Source organism: Micropterus dolomieu, linkage group LG12, assembly GCF_021292245.1.
Source record: "Micropterus dolomieu isolate WLL.071019.BEF.003 ecotype Adirondacks linkage group LG12, ASM2129224v1, whole genome shotgun sequence".
Classification (NCBI taxonomy): Eukaryota; Metazoa; Chordata; class Actinopteri; order Centrarchiformes; family Centrarchidae; genus Micropterus; species Micropterus dolomieu.
In genome coordinates, this window is record NC_060161.1 from 33,093,186 (window position 1) to 33,118,317 (window position 25,132).

At 40.7% G+C, this 25,132-nt stretch overlaps 3 protein-coding genes across 6 annotated transcripts in view; 1 reads left to right on the forward strand and 2 right to left on the reverse strand.

Moving 5' to 3' along the window:
* LOC123980933 (type-2 ice-structuring protein-like) overlaps window positions 1-3,817 on the reverse strand; it is an 11,175-nt gene extending 7,358 nt beyond the window's left edge. The window contains exons 1-2 of one of the 2 annotated variants that reach the window (XM_046065553.1): window positions 3,763-3,817; window positions 3,346-3,529 (exon numbers count right to left, since the gene is read on the reverse strand). The gene's annotated coding sequence lies outside the window, so the exon portion shown is untranslated. Of the gene's footprint in view, window positions 1-3,345 lie in introns of both variants that reach the window. The other variant, XM_046065552.1, reaches the window with a different exon arrangement.
* A 73-nt stretch (window positions 3,818-3,890) lies between these two features.
* LOC123980889 (zinc finger protein 37-like) lies at window positions 3,891-12,935 on the forward strand. Of its 2 annotated transcripts, none has more exons than XM_046065460.1 (10): window positions 3,891-4,418; window positions 4,818-4,913; window positions 5,884-6,040; window positions 6,763-6,893; window positions 7,023-7,264; window positions 7,408-7,532; window positions 7,721-7,851; window positions 9,032-9,276; window positions 9,669-9,799; window positions 10,790-12,935. In XM_046065460.1, exons 1-10 carry the CDS (start codon window positions 4,166-4,168, stop codon window positions 12,042-12,044), a joined length of 2,766 nt encoding a protein of 921 aa, XP_045921416.1. In that variant the 5' UTR covers window positions 3,891-4,165; the 3' UTR covers window positions 12,045-12,935. The 2 variants fall into 2 exon arrangements, with proteins under 2 accessions (XP_045921416.1, XP_045921417.1); XM_046065461.1 differs by having other exon boundaries at window positions 3,892-4,418; window positions 10,793-12,935.
* gltpd2a (glycolipid transfer protein domain containing 2a) lies at window positions 9,815-23,350 on the reverse strand. 2 transcript variants are annotated; one of them, XM_046065511.1, is made up of 7 exons: window positions 23,260-23,350; window positions 20,903-20,967; window positions 18,741-18,922; window positions 16,874-17,027; window positions 16,584-16,780; window positions 14,787-15,039; window positions 9,815-11,130 (listed from the first exon to the last, which is right to left on the reverse strand). In XM_046065511.1, exons 1-6 carry the CDS (start codon window positions 23,348-23,350, stop codon window positions 14,811-14,813), a joined length of 918 nt encoding a protein of 305 aa, XP_045921467.1. In that variant the 3' UTR covers window positions 9,815-11,130; window positions 14,787-14,810. The 2 variants fall into 2 exon arrangements, with proteins under 2 accessions (XP_045921467.1, XP_045921466.1); XM_046065510.1 differs by lacking the exon at window positions 9,815-11,130 and having other exon boundaries at window positions 14,455-15,039.
* Between the last annotated feature and the right edge of the window lie 1,782 nt (window positions 23,351-25,132).

Below are 25,132 nucleotides of genomic sequence, written 5' to 3' on the forward strand. Positions count from 1 at the left end.
AAAAGGCTGTTGCAATAATCCAGGCGTGATGAGATGAAGGCGTGTAAAATGGTCTCGGTGTCCTTAAAAGTTAACATAGATCGAATTTTAGCTATATTTCTAAGTTGATAAAAACATGATTGAACAAGCTTTGTGGTGTGCTGCTCGAAATTTAAATTACTATCAAACCAAACACCAAGGTTCTTTGCCACAGGCTTAATGTGATTTACTAGGGAACCAGCAGATGACAGTATTTGATTTGCCATCTGCTGGGACCCGATGACCAGGATTTCTGTTTTGTCTGAGTTCAGCTGGAGGAAATTATTTGACATCCATTTTTTAACTTCACAAAGGCAGCTGTTAAGTGAACTCAGCATTCCAGGGTCTGTGGATTTGACGGGCAAGTATATTTGTGTGTCATTAGCATAAATATGAAAAGAAATGCCATGTTTATGGATTATTTGTCCAAGGGGAAGCAGATACAAGGAAAACAAACAAGTAGAGCCCTATGCAAAACTTTTTTTATTTTCCATTCCCAGTAGATTTATGACCATTACTGCCTGCTCAATGACCTTTGTGTATTCTCCCATTTTTATTTTATGTACAGATTTTTAAATTGAGCAAATATAGGAAAACATTTGACATTATTTTGTATTTACTTTTTTGTTATCTGTAAATGCTGGACAGATATGGATGGTGTTACATTTGTGAGAGGAATGCAGCTCCACACAGATCGATAAATACATGCTGTGTTTAATTGCTGGTGGGAAAAGGGGACATCTGGGCTTTTCATTCAATAGCCTATAAATGTTTTATTCTATTTTTAATTGGTGAATTTGTTCTTTACTGGTCTTTCCCACTTTGAAATAACATGGGTTTGTCAAGAACCTAGATGACCTAGTTTTCCACCAGCACTAATATCCACCAGCATTCATTTGGTGATCTGAAGAGTGTCTGAAAAAGCCACACACTAATGTTACTTTATACAATGTAAATATTATTGGATTTATTATGTTAAATATCTGTACATAAAATATTATTATTATTTAGGTTGTTACAGTAGGTTGGTTAATTTGTATTATGTTATTTATTGAAATTGCTCTGTGTTGTGTGTGGATTTGAACACACATTTGCAGTTTTTTGGTCTCGAAAGAAGATGTGATGTTGAATCATTATCTTAATCTGAAGAAAAAGCTTATATTTTTTAGTGGTGTTTTCTCCCAGAGGCCAAGGGAAGCCAGGCTGCCCTCTAATCACAGCATACGACCAATGTCATTCAGATGAATTAACGGGAGCTGTTAGCAACTTTAGCTGATTTGGAGTTTTTAGTTATAATAAATACTTTTACTAAACTACCACTACAGCAGCAATTTAAGATTAAATCTGACGGAAGACCAAAACTGGAGCTGTGCCTGGTGAGAAAAAAGGGGTTTCGGACATTCAATGAGGAAAATGATGCATGAGGCAGCAAACAGTAGAATTTGTCCCTCCAAAATTACTGTGTATACAAAGAAAAGGTGCTGTACTGTGAAGGTTCTACTACACGTAAGTCAGAAGATTGTGTCAATTAATGGCTGTTTAATAAATGTTGGAAACCAATACCTCTCTTTTCTTTCTTAAATTTATGCCAATGCTAACAAATTTTTTGAAGTAAATTGCACTTTTATAACAGAAAAAAAGAAAACATTTAATGAAAATAAGTACATGAATTGATTCAAATTTTTCTTTTAAATATAACTTATTTTAATTAAGTTTGTGGTTATAACACTGTCCATCATGACAATGGTTGAACTAAATTTTTTGGCACTTTTTTTGTAGACTCTACTTAATATTTTACTACACTAAAATGTTTAGTAGCCTACTGAGTTTTCCCAACTTAAAAAAAACTAACAAAAAGTGGTTGGAAATTGTTGCCTAATTTTTTAGATCCAAGTAAGTTTTTACAGTGATGATGATCATTAAAATCTACTCCTTGAGAGGAGGAGCAGCAGGCCGGTCAGGAGGGACTGCGGATTGGCTGGATGAGAGCAGGCAGCTACTTTTTCACTGCAAAACATTTTTTACTCCCCTCAGCTCTCTGTAGCTCAGACAATCCCTGCTACCTGCATGTGCTAATCCTTTCTTTTTGTTTTCTTTTTTTTTTTTTAAACCTTTCCTACCCGGCAGCCTGTTATGAGTATGAGGATACCATATTGTGCCAGACAGATTTTACTTTAACAAGAGCGGAGCCACGTAGACCCTACGCAGGAGTATAAATGGGCAAACTTGTTTAATCCACATGGCTGCTCTTTTATTGCTTTTACAAAATCAACAAAACTTCAACAGGTGGAACTAATTGATCTACTGATGTGTTTGATGACAAAACACTCGTTGACTGATTTTCTGTCTAACAGCTCGTATCGGCCTATTGCATTAACATCAGTGCAAAATCATGGAAAGAATGAAAACAAGTTTACTTCACTGAATTTCAAAATGGTTGTAGAGACAGAAGATCAACAATGGAGTTAGTTTTAGATCAAGATATCAAGAAGGCATTTAATAATAAAGAAGTAGTGGTAATTGTATTTTTAGATATTGAGAAAGCTTATGACTGCTTGTGGAAGGAAGGACTGATGATTAAAATGTATGATTAGGATTAAAGGTAGAATGTTTAATTGGATTAAAGATTTCTTAATGAATAGAACAATTCAAGTGCAAGTGAGTGGATGGAGATCAAAATGTTTTAAAATAGAAAATGGTACCCCTCAAGGAAGTGTCATAAGTCCAGTCTTTTTTAATATAATGATAAACGATATATTTAGTAATATTGGAGAGAGGGATTGGGCAGTCTGTATTTGCAGATGATGGGGCTATTTGGAAACGAGGTAGAAATACAGAGTTTATTTTAAAACAAATACAAAAGGCTTTAGTTACTGTGGAGGAAAATATTCTACTTAAGTAAAAGTATGATTACTTTGATGAGCTTTTACTTCAGTACAAGTAAAACTACCGGTATAAAAATCTACTCAAGTAAAAGTAAAAGTTACTTAGTAACTTTTTAAAAGTCCTTAAATAACTTATTTATATTGATTTAATATCTTATTTATATATATACTAAATAACAAAGACATATGGCACTTTCAATTTAGGTTGTTTGACAGATACTTTCCCAAATCAATGGCGGAAAACAATGACATTGTATGTTATAATGAGAAGTTTGAGAATGTTTTCGCTTCATTAGGAAACAGATTAAACTCTGGCGGCCACACTGAACTGTGAAAACAGGAAACACTGGACTTTACATGAAGTCATGTCCCTGTTTACATTCAAACAGGTGGTCATTTTAATGGGATATCATAAGCGTTAGTATAATAAATAACTAGTTACCAGCAAGTTGCAAATGCCAACCAACACTGTCGTGCTCCGATGTGTTTTTAGCTCTTTGGAGCAAAGCATCTTGACTTTAAAGCCCCATCACAGTCCATTGTGGAGCCTGATGCACATGAGGGTCCACATTTGATCTTGGATGATTTATAAAAGGGAAGCGAGAAAAACATCACAGCAAATCTGCCTTATAGGAGAAGAAGAAGAACGGTAAACAAACAAGCATGGAAACCAACGCTGATGCTAAAATTATTAGAATTTTTCTTAACATAGATTTAAGATGACACATGAAGTCAGAAGAATACAATCACCTTATTGCACACTTAATTTACTCAACCATTTATTTTAGTTTTTGATTAATGGTGCTGTTTTGACCAACAATAATGCATTGATTATTGACAAATGTAGATTGATATTTACCTCTCCTCCACTCTGTAGGGCGAGAGCCTGCAGGACTTAAAAAAATCAGGCAAAAACATAAAATAAAAAGTGTGCAACGTGTTTCAGCGTCGTCAAGGTAACGTGATAAAGTGGCAAAGTGCTGTCCCGTTCCTGTTTACAGCATTTTGAGCCCTTGCAGCCTCTTGGACTCAATCACTTTGCAAGTGACGTCAGTAAAGTCTGTAAGGGTTCAGGGTTTAGGGCTTAGGGGGGACATTTGGATTGGGCCATAAATTGTGATCTGTTTCTGCTATTTCCGCTTTATGTTTGTGTGTGTCGTCGGACAACATTTGCTGAGGCACCCAAACCCGGAACAACAACGTTCGTGCAAATGTGCACAGGTACTCGTACGTAAAATTAGAGCTGCGAGAACAAATTAAAGATGCTTTACTGGATGAACGGGAACAGCGGCGGCTCGGAGAACCTCGACAGCCTCAATAACATGTCCAAGACGGAGATCCTGAGAGGAATCGTCACCGAGAAACTGACAACAGCCGCGCAGGAAATCTTAGCGGTGGTAGAGAGAACCGTAGCCGGGTACGAGGAGGAGGCTTCGGGCTTCAGACGGGAGATCGACCGGCAGAGGAGGCAGCTGGAGGTTCTCCTGCAGCCTCGGGTCAAACTAGAGAAAAGAGGTAAGTGGCTGAGTTAACGCAGTAATAAATGGCACGCTTTGTTCTTTTAAGATGCGGAACTTTGTTTAAAAAACTGCTAATTTAAAGTTTATTTGCCCGCTGACAAACGTGCAGACTGCGGAGGACATAAAGTCGAAGCTTACACATGTTTTCACGATATCACTTAAAAATCGGCGTACAAAAAGTTATATTTAATGTTGTAAATGAAGTCGGTTTTAACATTTGGTTCATGGGGCCTTTTTGTCAGTTTTGTTACACTAACGTTATGCGGGACTTTGATTTCAGGGACCTTTGGTTTTCCAGAAATCCTGAAATAACAGTGTTGCATATCTGATAAAAGCTGCTATGAAAACACTCATATTAACTGACTTTCTTTTACTTGTGCTTGACCACATGAAGCCCTGAACCCAGATGTTGAAGGCCCTGAGGAGGAGGAGGAGGAGGAGGAGGAGGAGGAGGAGGAGCAGCGGCGGCGGCGGCGCACACATCAGTCAGGTATGTGGGTCTTCACAAGAAACCAATTAAAGTTATTAAGAGCTGCATGACGTTGCTCGCTGCTAAAAATTTGCAGTTTAAGTGTTGGAAATCATTGAAATACTGAAAGAGTGGATGTTGAAATATAATTGCTGAAAGAAGTTCAAATGAAAGTGAAAGAAGTTAAAGCTTCTATTTAAGTGAAAGCACTGAATAAATTTGCAATGAAAGTGCTGAAAGGGGTTGAAGTGCAGGTGGTAAATTGAGCTGAACCGATATTATTGGCAGATGTGAGCTAATTGCAGTCTTATAACAAGATCATTTTTGTTTGTTATGTGTTTCTGAAAAGAAGAAAAAATAATTTTGGCCAATATATCAGATTTTAAAATTCAAAGTGAAAGCGTAGTAGTAGTAGTTGTAAAATGTGTATCAGCAGAAGTTGAGAATTTATAGTTTTTCTTAGTTTTTTTTTTTACCTTACTTACATTTATGTTTTATTTTGTTTTTTGGGTTAAACATTAGTGGTGTGTAACGTAATTGATCCTAAGGACCTGATCCGAAAAGAAGATCCAATCCGTGACTCAAAAACCATGGTATGACCCGAGCCCAGAGTTATGTAATACGTTGCACCTTATTTGTAGATGGTGATAGGCAAATTAAGTTTTTAAAAATACCAAAAACATTACATTTGTAAATTATATGCACATAAATATGAAGAAATTTACTGCCAAAGCAGTTAGTCAATTAATCAGTTAGTTGATTGACAGTAAATTAATTGGAAAACATTTTGATTGTTGATTAATCATTTACGTTTTTTTTGGTTTTTTTTAAAGAATAACATGAAAGTGAATATTTTTATAGGCCCAATCAATGAATCTATTCATGATGTATGTCATATTATGCAGATGATGTAGTTGTGTTTCTCAGCCATCATACACACAGTATTAAATTCAAAATGGGACTTGAGATGTTTGACTCCATCTGTGTCCAGGTGTGGAGGACACTGGGAGCCTGGGCCTCATGTGGTTTGATGATGATGATGATGAAGAGGGTGACGACGAAGAGCAGCAGCTGTCAGCACAACCGGCAACTAGCTCCAGAAAGAGACGAGAAGATCTGAAGGACCCAGATTATCAAATAAAATCAAGGTCTCAAATCCTGCTTCAGCCCACTCATACTGCCAAACCAAAAGTATGTGGACACCCCTGTGGTCAACAAGTTGTTGGCTGGATGTTATTAGCTATTTACGAGGGGTGTGACAAGATATCGTGCCATGGGATCCCCCAACATTAAAACGGGACAATATTTCCCATAGAGTTGAAAACTCTCACGGTAGCAGAGCTGCCAACTCTCACATATTGAGCCAGAGACTCGCACAATTTACACTTTCCACACGCTGTCACGCCAAACATCACTTTTCTCGCACAGTAAAGGAGCTGGTAGAGTTTTGCAATATAAACATCTAAAAACTGAGGCGCAACATTGCTCTGTTTAGGACGGTGAGGTGCACTTCATCGGAGGTGATGAACGTGTGTGTGGATTTGTGGTGAGATTTCTGCCTGAATTGTGCAGAAGGTTTTGAACATGAACAGAAAACCTGCTGAAACACAGGAGCTATTAGAGTCCAGGAGTTTATAACTGTACTAAAATGAATAAATTTATTGTTGAGGTGAAACGGTGCCATAATCACATTTATAGTAGAGAAACGCTGATCAACAGGAGAATACATATTTAATGTTCTACAACCACACGTGGGTGTAATATTCCAGTGTTCACATACTTTTGACCGTGTAGTATATATTTAACATAAAGACATGAAGTCAGAAGAAGTTATTTTGTTATTAACCTGCTAACAATCTTCACTCTCCAGGTCATTTTCCCCCAGAGGCCGGTCTGACAGGAGAAGGCTCGGCAGACCTCGGATCATTGACACACAGGACCACATCGATCTCAAGATCCGCATCCTGGAGCACTCACAAGCCGATATGCTCTCAAGAAGCGGTACAGTTCAAAGACTTATTATTAGTCCTATACGTTATGATTGATTAGTGACTGAATTAATAACTTATCTGCACAGAGGCTTCAGTTCAAGATTAACTTAACGTCACAATAATTTTTTCCCTGTTTCAGTGTTTCAGAAATGTCCGGTGCAGGAGCTGCAGTGTCCTCTGGGACTGCAGGAGGCGGACTTCCTCGACCTGCTGAGGTCCACCTTCCCTCAGCTGGCTGCTCAGAAACATTTTGACTTCTTCACATCCGACAGGAGCAGGAGGCTCCAGTCTCTGAGAGCAAAGACGCTGACACCAGAGGAGATCTACAGGAGCATCAGGCTCACCGGAGCAGGACACTCAGCCCTCTACATCCGACTGAAGGTACTTTGAATTAAAAATTATTTTTTTTAACCAGCAACATTGCCCCTTTTATTGCCTGTTTGGCTAGTTGTTTTAATATCACGGGTGGGGCAGTTTGATGCAGAGATCGGTCTCTTTTTTGGGGGGGAACAAACCTGTTACAGACAGGAGAGGATCCCCAGACCAGCGGCAAAGACCTTCATCCTGTACAGAGGCCAGATGATGCCACTAAAGATTCTCCACCCAGCTCCGCCACCATGTCGGCTGATGAAACCCAAACGTGCCCCTGGTAACTAAATATTTTTGCTCACAGATCTGAGCAAATCAGTTTGTATTTCAGAATTGTTTTTTATTTCAGCAAAATCTTATGCCAAAGTTCTTGGTAAAACTTCCAATTTAAATCTGCTTTTTTAAATAGCACGTAAAGTCATCCAGGATAATCAGATATTGTGTATTAACTAAATATTCATGTTTCAGGTTATCATCTCCCAGCAGTTCGTCTGGGAAGAGGAGGCGTGGCAGACCTCGCCTGGGTGAAGGACCGACTCACCACTTCCTCAAAGTGTGCATGCTGGACGATTCCCAGTCCGACGTCCTCTCAAAAAATGGTGAATTTAAAAGATGCAGTTATGAATGGACTAAATGCATGTTGGAAGATAGATAGAACAACTTGCACAAAACACGCATGAGGTTAAAAAAAAAGAAAACACAACATAGACACCCATCAGCCATAACCTTATTCAAATTAGCTTTATTGCCATGAATGTGTAACAACATTATTGCTAAAGCATCATACAAACTACATAAGAACAATCAACCCCATACATTTCATAAAACAAGTAATCAAAGCGTATGTGTTAAAAAAAAAAAAATTAAAATTAAATAAATAAATAAAACACAACCTTATGACCGCTGACAGGTGAAGTGAAAGACACTGATTATCTCGTTACCATGGCACGTGTCAGAGGGTGGCATATATTAGGCAGAAAGTGAACATTGTGTCCTCAAAGTTGATGTGTTAGAAGCAGGAAAAGTGGGCATTAGGTGTAAAGATTTGAGCAACTTGGGACAAGTTCTGATGGCTAGATAACTGGGTCAGAGCATCTCCAAAATAATCTGCAGTGGTCAGTACCTGTCAAAAGAGGTCCACGGAAGGAAAAGCGGTGAACTGGCGACAGGGTCATTACAGACCAAGGCTCACTGATGCATGTGGGGAGCGAAGTTTAAAATACTGGACCACGGAGCAATGGAAGAAGGTGGCGTGGTCTCATGAATCACATTTTATTTTACATCACCTTTGGTTCCTCAGCAAGGCCCAGTGGTCCATGCTGGACTCAAGCCAGATTCCCACTGATTGAGCTAATGCCACCGCTCAGATCCCCTCCGTCGCACAATCTGGGGTCTGTCCATCAGGTAGTCAGTAACCTAGGAGGTATCTACCTGCATCTTTTGGTGCTTCTCCGGCAGTAGAATAGGCAGTGGAGGAATCAAAGAACATGATCCTCAGTGTTACCAGCCTTGTCCAAGTGAGTGTGGGCTCGCTGGAGCAGGTAGATGATGGCATCCTCGACACCCACCTCAACAGGGCTCTACAGTGCGAGTATTTCACTCACAAATGCCCCTAAAAATAGATAGAAACCAAGGGGAACAGATTTGGGCATGTTTCCTGGTGAGGGAGGGTTTGTGTTGCTGTGTTGAAGTCCATCAGGGGGGCCACAGTGTGACTCGCTGGATGGAGGTTGTTAAGGGGTAATCTGTAAATCTTGGTGAATCTTTTGTCTGTTTCAGTGTTTCAGAAATGTCCGGTGCAAGAATTGCAGTGTCCTCGTGGCCTACAGGAGGCAGAGTTCCTGGACTTGCTGAGGTCCACCTTCCCTCAGCTGGCAGGAGACGACAAACGTTTTCACGTCTTCAAGTCCGACAGGAGCAGGAGGCTCCAGCGGCTCAAAGTGAAGACGCTGACACCAGAGGAGATCTACAGGAGCATGAAGTCCACCGGCGTAGAAAAGACGCTCCTTTACATCCGACTGAAGGTAGATACTGTAGAATTATCCACTTCTTATACCACATACAGTATCTCAGACAAGTGAGCACACCCATCACCCATCAAATGTATCTTTTCATGTGACATTAATGCAATGTGTTATTTTGAGGGGACAGCAAATTTACACTGTTATACAAGCTGTATACTCACTTCTTTACATTCTAGTAAAGTGTCATTTCTTCAGTGTTGTCACATGAAAAGATATAATTAAATATTTAGAAAAATGTGAGGGGTGTACTCACTTTTCTGAGATACTGTATATGTCCCTGCTCTGTAAGGCTCTGACACTATTTAAGGTTTCATATGAGATAGTTAAGTAAATTAAACTAGCATCAGATTTGATTTAAATTAAAAACATAATTTGGGAACAAACTCTTGCAGACAGGAGAGGAGGAGGAGGAAGAAGAGGAAGAAGAGTTCCACCTTTTACAGAGAAACGACGACACCACCACCGATTCTCCGTCCACGGCCGCTGAAGTGATAAAAACTGATGAAGCCAAGCTCAGCTCAAGGTAATTTAAAAATAATTTACCAGTAGAACAGCAGATATTTATTTTCTTCAACCCATAACATATAAACTTTGTGTGATATTTTACAGTTGATCTGTACTTCAGGTCCTTGTGATTTATTGGCGGACATATACGCTGATTTTATATATATGTGCGGCTCCAAACAGGGAAGTGTTGTCAACGAGGGCTAAAGTCAAGAGCTGTTTTAAAACTGTTGTATAAAATGTAGTAGTGTGGATTTATTCCAAGTCTGAGTGACAGTCCCTTCGCATTGTCACAAGGCCAAATGTGAGTGCTTGTTCAAAAAGGATAGCATTGTAGGTGGGGGGATAATTGGTGTCACAAACCTCCCCCCCCTTGAGAGATGGTTCAACAAACAAGCTTTAAGTGTATCCTTCAGGTGTTCTCTTCTCTTGGGCTCGGTTACTTGTTAGTATATTATCAGCTTAGTTGTGCAGGGTCCTGATAACTTCGGTGACAGTCAAAGAGTAAATATTGGTCTGTGTGTTGGTTTCCGGTATACTCCAATTTGGAGGCTCCTGTTGTCGTCAATGCGTAGGGCACGGTCCAACACGGCCAAAGTGATGTCGGTGACATCCTCTTCTGTGAACTTGGTGTCACTGTCCACAGAGTTCATGTGTTCTGTGAAGGTCTGCACTTCTTGGGTCCCATGTGTAGTCCACAAAGTTATACCAGTGGCTCGGTGCTGTACCTCAAAAGGAGCTTTCTACTTCTTCTATCTATGTTGGCCACAATCGGAGATCCTGGTCTTGAAGTATCTTCAACCAAGTCCAGTTGCCCTTGATTTTAACGCTCCTTGGATAACCTGTACGACTGAAAGATTTTGAAATTTTAAGTGTTGTCATAATTTCTAATTCCATAATGTGAGGACTCAAAACATTACAAATGCATGTGCAAGCAATGTTTAAAATTTGTGCTTCACAGCTGCCGTGTTCAACATTTGTAAAGTAACAAAGTGGATTTTCTGTCTAGCAGCTCAACATCCCAACAACAGGCCATGGTAACAGGGGAAGCTGATGATGATGCTGCTGAGAGCCAAGTGGACTCCAACAATGACGGTGACAAAGAAGGAGATGAGGCGTTTGACGGAGACGAAGACTGGAAACCAGATCCTGAGCTGCAGTCGCCAAAGAAGAGGAGGAAGCAAGAGTCCAATTTGTCTGGTGTGAAGGGGCAGTTGATTGGGAGCAGTAAAACGCCCTGTAAAGTCTGTGGAGTTTGGTACAGGATACTGGGCAGTTTGATCAAACACGCCTGGAGTCACGTTGAGGATCCACAGCTTGTTTGTGGAGTGTGTGGAGAGAAGTTTGAATCTGTGGAAGAGTTAAAGGGACATCTTAGAAAGTATCAAAAAACTCACGACTGTTCATTTTGTGCAAAGTCTTTCCTCACAATCACCGGCCTCAACTCCCACACCACTCTACACACAGGAGACAGACCGTTTAAATGTGACGTTTGCAGCAAAACCTTTGCTCAGATTTCCACCTTGAGTGTTCACCGTTGGGTCCACGTGGCTGATAAACCACACAAGTGTGATATTTGCCCGAAGGCGTTTGGTCTAAAGGCGCAGCTCAGAGCTCACAGCAAGATGCACGCAGGTAGAGACAAGTACCACTGCAATGTTTGTGGTAAATCTTTCTATGACTTGCGATCTTTAACTCGCCACAAGACGACTCACTCGGGGGAGAGACGTTACGGCTGTGAGGTTTGTGGGAAGCGTTTCAAACTTCCCGGAACGTTGAAGTCGCACGAGAAGATCCACACCTCCAGAGACCGGCCGTACCTCTGCCACATCTGCTGCAAGACGTTCTTTTCAAACTGCGGCTTAACAACTCACATGAGAACACACAGCAACGACAGGCCGTTCCTCTGCAGCATATGTAGCAAAGGCTTCATATCCAACGGTGAGCTGAAGGCGCACACGCGCGTGCACACCGGTGAGGCACCGTACGGCTGCTCAGAGTGCGGCCGCTTTTTTAAACGCAAGACTCACCTGACCAACCATGTGAGGACCCACCTGGGCATCAAACTGTTTGTCTGTGGGGTTTGTGGGAAAGCGTGCTCTCGCCAAGAACACCTGACGGTCCACATGAGAACCCACAATGGAGAGAGACCTTATCAGTGCACCGTCTGCGACAAAGCCTTCACTCAGAGCCACTGTCTGAAAACACACATGAAGAGCCACCAGGGGGAGGAAAACCCTTTCCTGAACGCATCCACGTCCTAAAAGACATTTTATTAGCCTGTTCTGTCTGAAGGGAAACGGAACAACATATTTTTTTCTAAAGATTTCATTTTCACTGAAAAAAATTGACACAGTGTCCGATCCAAACAAGCATCCTGCCTTACATCTGGAGGATGTGTTTTGTAGGTCGGCCCATCTCTGTAGCACCACAATGCTTCATTTATAATCGTATACTGCGACAAGTTTTACCATTATCAAAAAATTGTAGCTCCTATGATTTGGAGTTTGCTAAACGGAAACAGAAAATTCACCAGAAGTTCTAGATTACCTCCATCTAACATGCTTTTTTTCAGAACTACATGTTTTAGTTTCACCATATTGCGATTTCGATAACATTTTGAATAATTGTTCAGTGACAGTATGGGAAAACGAAATCCGGCCCTACTTTTCAAAAATTGCTTTCACAAGTCATTGGTTTTATTTAACAAATAATGATTTGGTATCCGTACCAAAAAACAGTGTTTTGATATCTAAAATGTAAAACGATACTCATCTCTAGTTTTTATTATTATCTCAGGCTCCATGAAACTGACATTTTATGAACAAAATCCGAAAACATATCTAATCATTGTTGTAAAAAATGATTGTGCGCCAGATGCCACTGTTGTTGAAGAAGGTCTCAGAAGCTCAGTAAGACTTTTACAGCATGTTTCAGGAATTCTGCTGAGGTGATTACTATGGAAGAGGATTGGGGCCTAGTGAATTCTTTTTTTAGTTCTTTTTTTAGAGTTTCCGATATCACTGACATCAACGGTGCCAAAATAATGATCGGAGTAGTGTCCGAAACTGTTTTAACTCTACATTCAACTCCCTACATAGGGGGTAGTGAATGAGTGGGTATTTACCACCACACAGCCTGAGATTAAAGTCAGAATTTTGAGATTAATCTTAGGATTCTGATCTTAGAGTTCTAAAATCAGAATTCTGAGAAAAAAGTCAGAATTCTGAGAAAAAAAGTCAGAATTCTGACTTTAATCTCAAAATTCTAAGATTAAAGTCAGAATTCTGAGATTAAAGTCAGAATTCTGAGATTAAAGTCAGAATTCTGAGATTAAAGTCAGAATTCTGAGCAAAAAATTCAGAATTCTGAGCAAAAAATTCAGAATTCTGAGAAAAAAGTCAGAATTTTGAGCAAAAAATTCAGAATTTTGAGATTAAAGTCAGAATTCTGAAGATTAGATTTCTGACTTTTTTCTCAGAATTGTGATTTCAGAATTCTAAGATTAATCTCAGAATCCTGAGATTAAAGTCAGAAGTATTGGGTACCTGTAAGAGTCATTAAAGAATCATTTTGCATTTTTTTTCTCAGAATTGTGACTTTAAACTCAGAACTCAAAAAGTTTCACATGTGGCCTAATCCTCTTCCGTAGATCACAGAGCCAGCAATACAACGTGTGGACACATGCGTTGCCAACATCAAACCTGAAGAAGGCTTCTTTTCACAATTTATCTCTCGGTCTTTCCCTACCAGGTGGTCTTCAACTGCCAATCTGCTGGGTGTTTAGACTCCAGTGCATTAACTACATCACATTGAAATCTAATGGGCTCATGTTTTGACTCCCAAATGGAGAGAGTCAGTCTGCAAACATACAAGATTCCAAGAAAATACCGTTATCTGCTACCATGGTGGTTGAATTAGGGGACTCCCGGATAAGGAGGGAGACAGAGGCCAAGAGCTATGGCTGGAAGGTTTAAGGACCTTCTACTTGTGGGGTCAGCTAGTGACCCTGACTACCTGGACCTGAGTTGTATGTTACCTGATTTAAGTCTGCCACTATCATCTGTTGCAAAAGGATTATTAGTCTGATCAAACTTTAAGTGATTGTTATGATGATTCTAGGGTCGTAGCAGTGAGCAGGATTAACAGTCCTGTACTGTGGTTTTCATTAAGAGAAACGTAATCTGATCTGACAGCTTTGTGAGTAGTAGTCGTGTTGTACTTCGTGTTGTATTTACTGCTTCCAGCTCATGTACAGTTCCCGTTTGCAAACGCGAGTCCTTGTTAAACTTTGTTGTGTAGAACGTCATGGTGCCATTTCATGAAGAGTGAACGCAAACTGTATGTTGATATAGTTCTTATATTTTTACTTAATTTCTTACTTACATTAGTTTTTATTAGTTGTAGTTTATTCTGATTCCACTGCTGACAATAAAGCCTTTTGTTTTCAATGTTGCATTCAGGGCAAGTGGGAAACGGGATGTTTCCTCAAACTGAGTAGTTTAAAGTCACTCAACTCTAAATTGCTTCCCAATTGATTTTATACATTTTTAGGTATCTTGACGAATGTGACATCAGAAATCTTCCAAATCCCATGTGGTCCTGAATGCAGCATATGGTGCCTTGAACTGCATGTTTTTCTCAACAGGTATTATTCAACTATTAACAGCAATGTCTTGTTTTTATGTTTTTACTTCTGCAGCCAAATGAACAGCATACAGCTTACATACATGTACACTGTTAACAAAAAAAAATAAAAGTGACCCTGCTTGTTACTATACAACATATGTGACCATAATAAAACTACATTCTGTGAAAAATCTAAATATTAATTTTTTGTAGCAAACCAGAGTGTAAAACTATTCCCACAGTGTCTGTAAAAAGTTTATACACCCCCGTGGACTTTTTAAAGAGGTGTTATACTGTTATACTGGTCTGACACCCAGAGTTGTGGTTTCTAGTCTTTTCCCGACACTTGAAGGTCTTCACAGAACTTTTGTACGTACAATCGGGGTGCTGAGGTGCGTCGGTTAGGGCAGCTCCAGCATGTTGTGTTCGGCCAGGATTTGCTGAGTTTGCGTGTGCACCAGCGTCAGGGCGTGGATGATGACTTGCAGGACGGGCGTGGCCTCCCATTGGCTCTTTACACACACCAGCTGCAGGAAGTACTGTCTGTCTGGGAGAGCGAGGAAGACGAACTCTGCAGCCTGGCGGAGCACCCAGGGGTGGTGGGGCGCCAACGCCACCTTGTATGCATCCCTCAGGGAAGAAGACGAAAAGGTGGAGTTTCTTCAATGGGTGGGCAATATAATATAATATGATGTAATTTTATATTATGATATAGGACATTTTCTAGAAATAAATTTGAATATACATTTATAGGTACAAAACTATTTTTACACTTCACATAATAACATTAAAGACCTTGCTGTTGTAAGCTCACACTCACTCACAGTTCAACATCGTTTGAGGTAAATACAGTAACATTAACTAAGGGTTTGAACAGTTTTGAGTGTATCCACTTTCACTCGTTTGTGAGAACACGGTCAAGCTAGCCACACCTAAATTTGAAGTGCACAAGCATTCAAATTATTGTAGTAAATGCACCCTAATGGAGCAGAGCGAGCTGACAGTGTTAGCGACTTTATTCTGTCATTTTCTCACTTTACAAAGACAAGTATTGCAGGAGGAGAGTCCTACCTGAGAGATCCGATCACTACATGCAATATTATTTATCTGCATCAGACTTGGTGAACTTTGGTGAAGCGCGAGGATACACTTTTTCAAAATAACGTGTTGAACACAACGTATATACAGTATGGAAATAAGATTATTTGATTATATTCACAGGAAGTATTAAAACATGTTACATGAGTCAAAAGTAGAAAAAAATACAATTACTTTGTTCTTTGATTTTGTGTTGCGTCATCACCATTTATATCTATACAATGTGTCGACGATCAAATTGTTTACTAGAGCACAAAATTATTTACAATGGCAAATAGTTCTTTATAGATCTAGCCTCTTTATTTTGCTCTCAAAGTGCACCAGATTAATGCATTTCATTTTAAAATGTACAATATTTTCTTCCACCTGGGAGGGTCCGAGGTCCACCAACTATAATCTCACAAATTCCTGTAGGAAACACTGCATGATGGCAATGCTAAATTACGGATGTTTAGCATATTGTCTACCTTGTTCACCATCTTGCGTGTGAGCAAAATTAAGGTATTTTTTTTAAATTGATGCAAAAAAGCTTCAATATTAACCTCTTCCTCCGAACAGTGAATGTCCAATTATAGCTTAGCAACAGTAGCTAGTCACGGCAGGCGTGTCAGTGTATTTCTCCACATGTTGTAGTGGTGTAAATGGAGCTGTAGTGAGGAAGATACTCTGTTTACAGAGAGTTTGGAGGTTGTTTTTTTTTTTGTCAAAACCAAAATCACGAGCAAAAGTTTAAGTAATGTATTGATTCTGTGTTCTGTTCTAATGTAAGATGCTAACGTTAGCATGTCCAGCTAACTAGCTTACTACCTAGTGGTGATCAAGTATCATTACAATGCCAAGGAGAATTTTATTTGCTATTGTAACAAATTTGTGGGATTACAAGTTACGTAAAAAATAAAACCCCGTTCATGAATGTGCCCTGGATGCTAATCCTAAAAGTCTTTTTAACAACAAACAAACTTAACATTCATCACCACACACTGAGCAGTTACAACTGAGGTGGCGCCCCTGTGTTGTCTGACAGTGTGACTGGTCCTTGAACACACCGCATGTCCTGTCAGTGAGTAAGTTGTTACCTGCACAGCTCTCCAGGTGTTTTGAATCGTCCGTCTGCGTCTGGTCCTTCAGCCAAACCCTCCAACATCAGCTTCAACCACAGCAGAGATCGATGCAGACGCAGAAGCGTCCTGCAGCCCGAATCTGTACGACGGGAGAAGTTGACCACACCAGCTTTTAGCTCCGCCTCTATCATGGATCGAACTGAACGATACGCCTAAAGAGGAAAATTTAGAGAAATGGCTGGAAATTAGCTAACCTCTTTTCATCAGTCATGTGTTTGCAACACGTCGTTACGCGCAACTCTCACCCCGTTTTTGAGTCCAAATGATGCTGGGGTTTGTAGCGGCCGTTTCCCATGAGCCTCTATACTGTGTCTGAGTGACAGCTCTCGTATCAGGTCGACCTTTTCCTTCACCTTCTGAGAAAATAAACTGACCATCGTCCCAAGAGACTCCATGAAACTGAAAGAAAGAAACAAGATTTTATCTCATCAGAAATTCATCTGTGAACCATAAAATCAACGTGTGTCAGTGTTCCTGTCCTAAGAGTACGGTTCCTGTTTCTTTACTGTCCGTTGCTAATGTTAGCCCGGCACATTTTGCTACTGTACGCTAGTGTGTTGGGTGACAGAACTTTCTTTAGAAGTGAGAATGTGTTGGGAATTTACACTTTCGCTTTCCTGTCGCCAGATGTTCACACATCTCTACAGAAAATATGACTTTTATTTTCATAGTTCATAGTTTAGCTTAGCATAAAGACTGGAAATAGAGTGACAGCTAGCCTAACTCTGTCTGAAGGCAACAAAACTTCCCACCAACTAGCAGCTCTTAAGCGTAAAAACAACATATTACCATTTCATGATGGGTTATGTACTAGAGTATTTCTTGGTCCAGACCAGGAGACCAGGACCTGGAGTCTCCGTTGGGCTTCGCAACTGCTCAAGAAATACTGTGACCTATAATTGTTGTTCTTACACAATCAGTTAGCTTTACAGGGCTGGTAAGCGGAGATTGTTACTTTCAGACAGAGCCAGGCAAGCCGTTTCCAATCTTTATGCTAAGCTAAGCTAACCAGCTGCTGGCTATAGCTCCTAACAAGTCCTTCAACCTAAACAGCATTTCCTAAATTAGCTCCCCTAACGGTGGCATCTGTACATGCCTTCCAAAAAAACGCATAAGAAAGTTAACTATGTTATGTAAGTCATGTGACCTAAAGCACGTGGTTAACGTTGGGAAAACGGTCACAGTTCGATAAAAGCGTTTTTTCCTGAGGCCTTTTTTCAATTCATTGCAATGGGAGCACCATGTTTTGTCTTTTCCGTGCTAAGTGGTTTGGGGGGGGGGGTGGTTTCAGTCGCTGAGAGTTGAAAAATGTTCAGCTTTGGGGAAAAAACGCTGCGCTCGTCACTGTCACTTTTTACCCAGCCGTTCAATGTGCACAGTGCAGGAGGGGCGGGACAAACACCACCCCGAGCCTTCTCAGCTCTTGAACGAAACAATGTGCCTCCTCGCTGAGGTATTTACTTATCCACAAAATCTCATGAACCCACGTACTGTCCCCTCGCTCTACACGTTTCAGCCTTCTCTCCATGCAGAACAAGTAGGCCTGCTATGTATCATAGCAACCACAGCGTCTCGTAAAAAAACACTGTGCCTCCAAAGCGCACCCTAGTGCTCCCAGCTAGGCGTTTTCAGAACAGCAGCTGGCGTTTTCAGAACAGCAGCTGGCGTTTTCAGAACAGCAGCTGGCGTTTTCAGCTGGTAAAAATACGCTTTGGTGGACACAGGCCCTTAGGCAACAAAAACTATTTGCTTAGGTTTAGGAAAATGTTGTGGTTTGGGTTAAAGTAAGTGTTTTACGTCAGTAACGTGAAGTCAATAATTATAATTTTAAACTCAAGTAACTCAACATTTACTTAATTCTTGAATATCGTTTTTCTAATTAAAGTCCTGTGTTTGACACATCCGACCTCCTTACACAGACTTTCTGTATTTAAAGTAAATATGGGTCGTAATAACGTGCTGAACAAACAACCTATATTGTTTTTCTGGTGAGGACAGTCTCATAGCTTTATATATGCTGTGCTGACATACGTACCAATCTTCTCATCTAACTCAAAAATGTGTATTTCCCAAAATGTTGAACTATTCCTTTAAACAAAAGTTTGCGTGTACTTGAGGAGCTGATCCCAGCTCTGCAGGTACGGCTCCAGCAGGATGTCATCAGCACCTGCCAGGCTGGACTTTAAATGCAGCAGCAGACGCCAGGCCTGAAACGATTGGCCAGGACACTCCTGGATGAGGGGCGAAGCTCCATTAGGTCCTGCCCACTCCCCAGGGACCAATGGAGGTTCAGGCTGAAAGAAAAAGTAAGAGAAAGGTTTTTATACTGAACAGCACTTGTTTCATCTCATGTACTGTGTTTTGTAAGTTTTTATGTATTGTATATTTACTTTACTCTGTTTATGTATTTGCTGATGCAACATGTTTTTGACCTGTATTGAATCAGAATTGAAATAAACAGAGAGAGGGAGAGACAGAGGAGTTTTAAACCTCAAGAGGGAGGACGCGGTTGTAAAGAAATCACCATTTTAGAGTGAGGACAGCTTTTTAATCAAAAAAAGAAAAGGTTCTCCTTTTGTCCAAACTTTAATTGTTGCTTATAAAGAATGTTTAAAGAAAAATGCTGATTTGGAGTAAGAGGTAAGGGTTTCAGCGGCTTTTACAGTTAAACTGAAGAGTTAGGCCCCATCTACACGACTCCTTTTTAGTTTTAAAATGAATACGATATCCGTCCACAACACCCTTTTATCAGAGTTGATATCCGTCTACTTTAAAACGACAGAAAACACACATCTATTGGCTGTTCAGGTACACTGGGCATGCGCAGTGCCGGTGTAAACATGAAGCAGATGGACTATTCTGTAGTTACAGAAGATTTGGCGAAAGAATGGGCTGACCCCGAATAATCGAAGATTCAATGCTTCGATGGGATGGATGGATTCAACTATAAATCTCACAGTCAACGCTTCGCAGCGAAACAAGGATCATGTGTGTCTGATTTTACACAGTACTACCAGTTTTCTCCCAACAAGTTAAGTGGTGCTACTTAGCAGAGTTTCAGGATCGGGACCACACATCTACCACGTCATCGCCAGCATTTCCATAAATACACACACGTCCCAGCTCCTCTTTTTCGCTCTCATATCCTGCATCCCTCCCCCCCAGCCCCTTTCTCTGTCCTGGATCCTGATCTCCTTCTACAATCCATAGGGTTATAAAAGGGGTCCGTCATGCCCGGGTGCTACGGCGGATTTCCCTATCGTAGCTTCCCCACAACGCTTTCGAATGTCTATTCAGCAACTGTCATCAAATATCATTTAATCGTACCTGTTGATTGTGTTGTCCTTGCTAGTGCTAATATACAGCCTATTACAATACCCGCACCTTGTGGGACATTCGGATCATTTATCACCATTGATGAACAACACAAAGAATATTATATCGTTTTTAAATAGTACTTGAAATAGACCCGCGAGGAACCACGACGTGCGTGCAGTTGTGCAGCACGGCAAAAACTCTGCACAAGACTGGTGAGTGAAAGGTCATCAGAGAGAAAATGGTCAACAAGACTCAGTTTGGCTGGAAATGTACAGTGTCAGTTACACTGACTAATAAATAGAGACTGCAGCCTCTCAAGATTAAAGCGGAGCTACCGTGTGTACCCCGCATGCTCGCAATCGGCGCCACACAAACACACGAGTCGACTATCAGTCGACTACAAGTAGGACATGACAATTCTGATTCAACTAGGTAAAGGACAGCCTGATTTTTTTGCATGAACCAATAACGAGCTAGGACTGTTGAATGTAGCACAGCGGCTGTGGTAGTGGAAAACAGACTGGGAGTCGTCACAAAGTAAATACGGCGACATACACAGACAAAGTGTAGGCTGTAAGTGTTATTTGCACAGTAGAGAATATTGTAATAAAAATACCGAAACTAAAACTCCGTCAGTAGCACCGTGTTACTGCTTTGCATGACTTATGAGACCCAATCACAGAGCCAAACGTGAGCGTCTGCGTCATTGTTTCTAAAGTCCTCCGTTTTTGCCCGTCTTCACTAAAATGCCCTCCGGAGTTTTAAAACAAAAAATGGGGTCAACAACATCTTTGCTTTAGGTCTTCGTTTTTGCCATTTTAGTCTGGACGGGAGGTGCAAACATAGCAAAAGGTCTCTGTTTTAAAACTAAAACGCAGTAGTGTGGATGGTGCCACGGAGAATAAGAGTCATCACAAGGACAGAAGTACGTGTGTGTGTGTGTGTGTGTGTCCTACTGTTAGGTGGTAAAAATTCAAACACGGCTGCCAGGCGCTGCCACAGTCTCTGAATCCACCCTGAGCTGAAGAGAGAAAAAACTTGTTACAACTTTACAGTGAGTCTTACTGACAGTATAAATGCCTTCCGAGTTTTCTTTAATGCGTCATCTATTAACTTATGGAGTTAATGGAGCAGAAATAAGTCATAATACTGGATATATTAAATCTTCTCTTTGGTTGTCTGGCTGTAAGCAGGGTTGAGAGTGAGATTCGGTATCGGGTCATCATTCCCCACTCCGCAGGAATTTTGTTTAAAAAGTTTAGCAGCCAGACTCTCTTAAAGCACATATACACTAAATGAACAAAAGTACTGGGACACTCCCGTCCCAATACATTTGTCATGGTGTCGTCTTTCTTTGGGGAAATTTTGATGCTACAGCAGAACATTTTAGACAGTTTTTCCAACAGTTTGTCTTTGGCCTTTTCCTCTTTCAGTATGACTCAAGCCAGCGCCATGAAGAAATGGGTTTTCCCAGTTTGGTATGGAAGAACTTGACTGGCTAGCACAGAGCCCTGACCTCGACCCAATCCAACACCTTAGGGATGAACTAGAACGGAGATTGCGAGCCAGGCCCTCGTGTCCAACATCAGTGTCTGACCTCACAAATGTTCTTCTGGATGTACAGGCAAAAAGTCCCACAGACAAAAGTAATGTGTGGGTGTCCCAGTACTTTTGTCCATATAGTGTAGATGAAAAGCTAAGTCAATGATCATGGTCTATGATGAGTAAGTTTTTGGTAACTTCGTAGTCTAAATTGGGAGAACTAACCAAGTATTTTCCCCTAATAAAAAGTGTGTGTCAACCCAGAGACTGTTGTGTTGCTTTGTCGTGACTTCATGGAGTAATTCTGCTGCTGAAATATGCAAGAAAGTGACAGGAAAGAAGGGAGAATTGAAAACCTGTAAAGCCAATCACCAGTAGAAATCTTTATTATTATCAGTGATGGTGGTAATACTGGCAAAAATAATCAACCAGTTTATTTGAATCTTTGTTTGTTTATTTGTTTAACAAACAACAACTTGTCATGCTAAAGGCTGAATTACAAGCCAGACAACAACCCCAGGGCCCCAAATCCAGGGCCTAATATTTATTATGTGTCATTTTGTTTATCATTATTTGATTTTCCAACACATTCTCACTCCCAGACTCGTCACATATTGACGCTTGGTTAAGCCCTTTGGCGTCGCTTTTTAACGCCATGGATAGCCCTTAAGCGTCATTTTTAGACGTTTAAGGTCCGCGGTCAAGTTAGCAATGCTTAGCAACAACAAATATGCAACATCCTGTAAAGTTAGCAACAGTAAATATGCAACGTCCAGTTAGACTTTCAAAATAAAATGCTAGCGTTTCGAAACATCGCTAATTTAAAAACAGCGTGTTATTAAAGTCGTGAAACGTTGTTACAAAACTACTTGCTTAAGGTTAGGAAAGGATCATGGTTTGGGTTAAAATAACTACGTACATCAGTTAACACACGTCACTTACGTCAATTTACGTAACTTGCCTGAATAACAATAATAAATGTTGACTTTTTGTTTCACACGGGACATTAAGTGGTTCAAAGTCGGGGTTCTGGCCCTCCATCCACTCCAACCACCTCCTTACTCAGTCTTTTCTGTTAAATATCATTTACCTGCCTTTACCGTCAAAAACTGACGCTACAGGGCTTCCCCCACTGCCTTGAACTATGATGGTAAAGGGATCCCCAGTACGTTACAAACTGACACTAATGGGTCTTGACCATGCGTCCATGTGACGTGTCGGGGAGTGAGAACGGGTTGGACTAACCAGCAAATTATCTTGAGAATATACACCATTAAAGAATAATAGTAATACAAGGCACTCAAGGCAGGTCAGGATTTATTAGGTTATATCAAAATTTGCATGGCGCATATTCCTAAAACAATTTGCACAAATAGGGGGCCAAAAGGGGGCCACAGCTAATTTCTGCCCCAGGGCCCCCTTAATGGATAAATACAGCCATGGTCACAGCAATTATTAGGTTACTGCTATTATTATTGTTGTCATTTTTGTTTTTATTAAATTTTTAATTCCCAAATTCGCCTGGAAAACCTGGCAATGACTCCCATCTGCCACCCACAGAAGTACTGAAAGACATATTAATTAAAAACGAAAATTTAAAGATTTAAAAAGCTGTGCATGTAATCACCACTAAGGGGGGCCCATGTGAACATTTCCCACTCAGTAGTATGAACCAAAGACTGTGTTACAGAATAACTTATGAGTCTGAGAGAGGAAGAGAGGTGGAGCCGACATGGCCGACATTCAGCTGACAGTGACGAAGGTAACTTACGTAGCCAGAAGGAGCTGATGAAGAGGAGCAGAGCCAACGTGGCCGACAGCAGCAGGTAGCGAAGGAGCGCTGTCCGTCTGAGGAAAACCATGGAGACCGCAAAACACACACACACACACACACACCAAAAAACAAACGCAAACACACACTCTCCCTTTTAACGCCTCACTCTTTCACACATTAAAACACACACACTGTTAACAAGCCGTCTCTTGTCATCACATGCTCTCTCTCACTCTGTCCTTGGGGTTAAAGGTTGTTTGTTTGCTCACTCCCAGGTACAGGGTGTACACACACAAACACACACACACACACACACACACATCTCAGGACAACCTTTGCACTTGACCGTCCGGCAGAAACTTATCACAGCCTGTTTTATCCCACACACAGACGCACAGTAATCCTCGTGGTATAAAGTGAAATATTCAATGTATTTTGTGTTTTTTAAAGGACTTCCTGAAACCAGCTGCTGGGAAATCCTGATCAGCCCGATAATACAGAAGTTCCTGAAGACAAAATAAACATGGACACTAGTGACACTAAGAGACCGGTCTTGTTCTTAAGACCACTTTTTGATGGTCTTGGTCTTGTCTCGGTCTCGACTGCATTTGTACTCGGTCTTGTCTCCGTCTCGGACATTGAGGACTCGGGATTTTATATCAAGACCATAACTTTGGGAATATCAATAAATTGCTTTTGCATTGTCTGATTTGTTAACATCCTAACTTTGATTGGAAGTAAAACAAATTGCTTCAAATGCAGCCAATAACTCTAATTAACGGCTGTCACCCCTCCCTGCGATGCTTACGTTGATTTCAGCTCTTAGTATTTGTATGTGGGTGTTTTAATGGGAATGTGGATCTTTCAGATCAATTTGAGAAGTACCTATGATCTCGTTCCACATTTTATTGCGTGCCATGCAATGCAGGGAACTGGTCTTGGTCTTGACTCGGCCTCGCCCTCCCTCGGTCTTGGTCTCGACTGCTCTCAGCCCCTAAAAGTCTTTGTCTTGTCTCGGTCTCGAGATTGACTTGGTCTCGGTTTGGGCGGTCTTGACTACAACACTAATGGACACCTCATGTCGGCCACCGGACGTTGTTCAGTGTCATACAGAGCCCAAGTTTTAAAGGGGACCTATTATGCTTTTTTTCATATTTTCTGGCATTTCTATAATGTTACAATGTCAGATGTTCATGTTAAACATGACCAAAGCTTCAAATAATGAGGTTAAAGTATTTAAAAGAAATCCCTCCTGTTCTGAACGCTCTGTTTTAAACGTCTGAGCCCGATTTCCATATATGGTAATTCGCTCCAGGCAGAGAATGCTGGCCACGCCCACAAAGGAACATGCAGCCCTATCCCTGCAGCAACCTGGTAAACACATTAGACAATGGCCAATCAGAAGACAGTGGGCTTTGGTGGGGTCTTAAAGAGACAGGCGCATCTACAGCTTGTTTTAGACAGAAGGACCAGTATAAGACTTTCAATCATGAAAAGCTGCCATAGAGGAGTTACAGAACTACAATATAGGACTGGGAAAAGCAGTATAATAGGTCTCCTTTATTAAAGTAACTTCCAGATTTTGTTCAAGGAAACTTAAAAAAAGGCGTGCCTTTTTTTCTTTCGGTGTGTTGCTTGCATGTTTGGCTGCAAGCAAAACCCTACAAATAATAATTTTTTGCCGCAATCTGGCTACAAAAAGTATCGATTGAATTACTGGTTTGACAGCAGATGTTTTGATTCTTTCGATACCGGGCTGCTTTGGTCGATACCATAAAAGGTATTGAGTAGCGATACCCATCCCTAGTAGAGAGACTCATTAATCTTTTAAATATGGGGATAACAGAGCACATTTTGACATTCTTGAGTA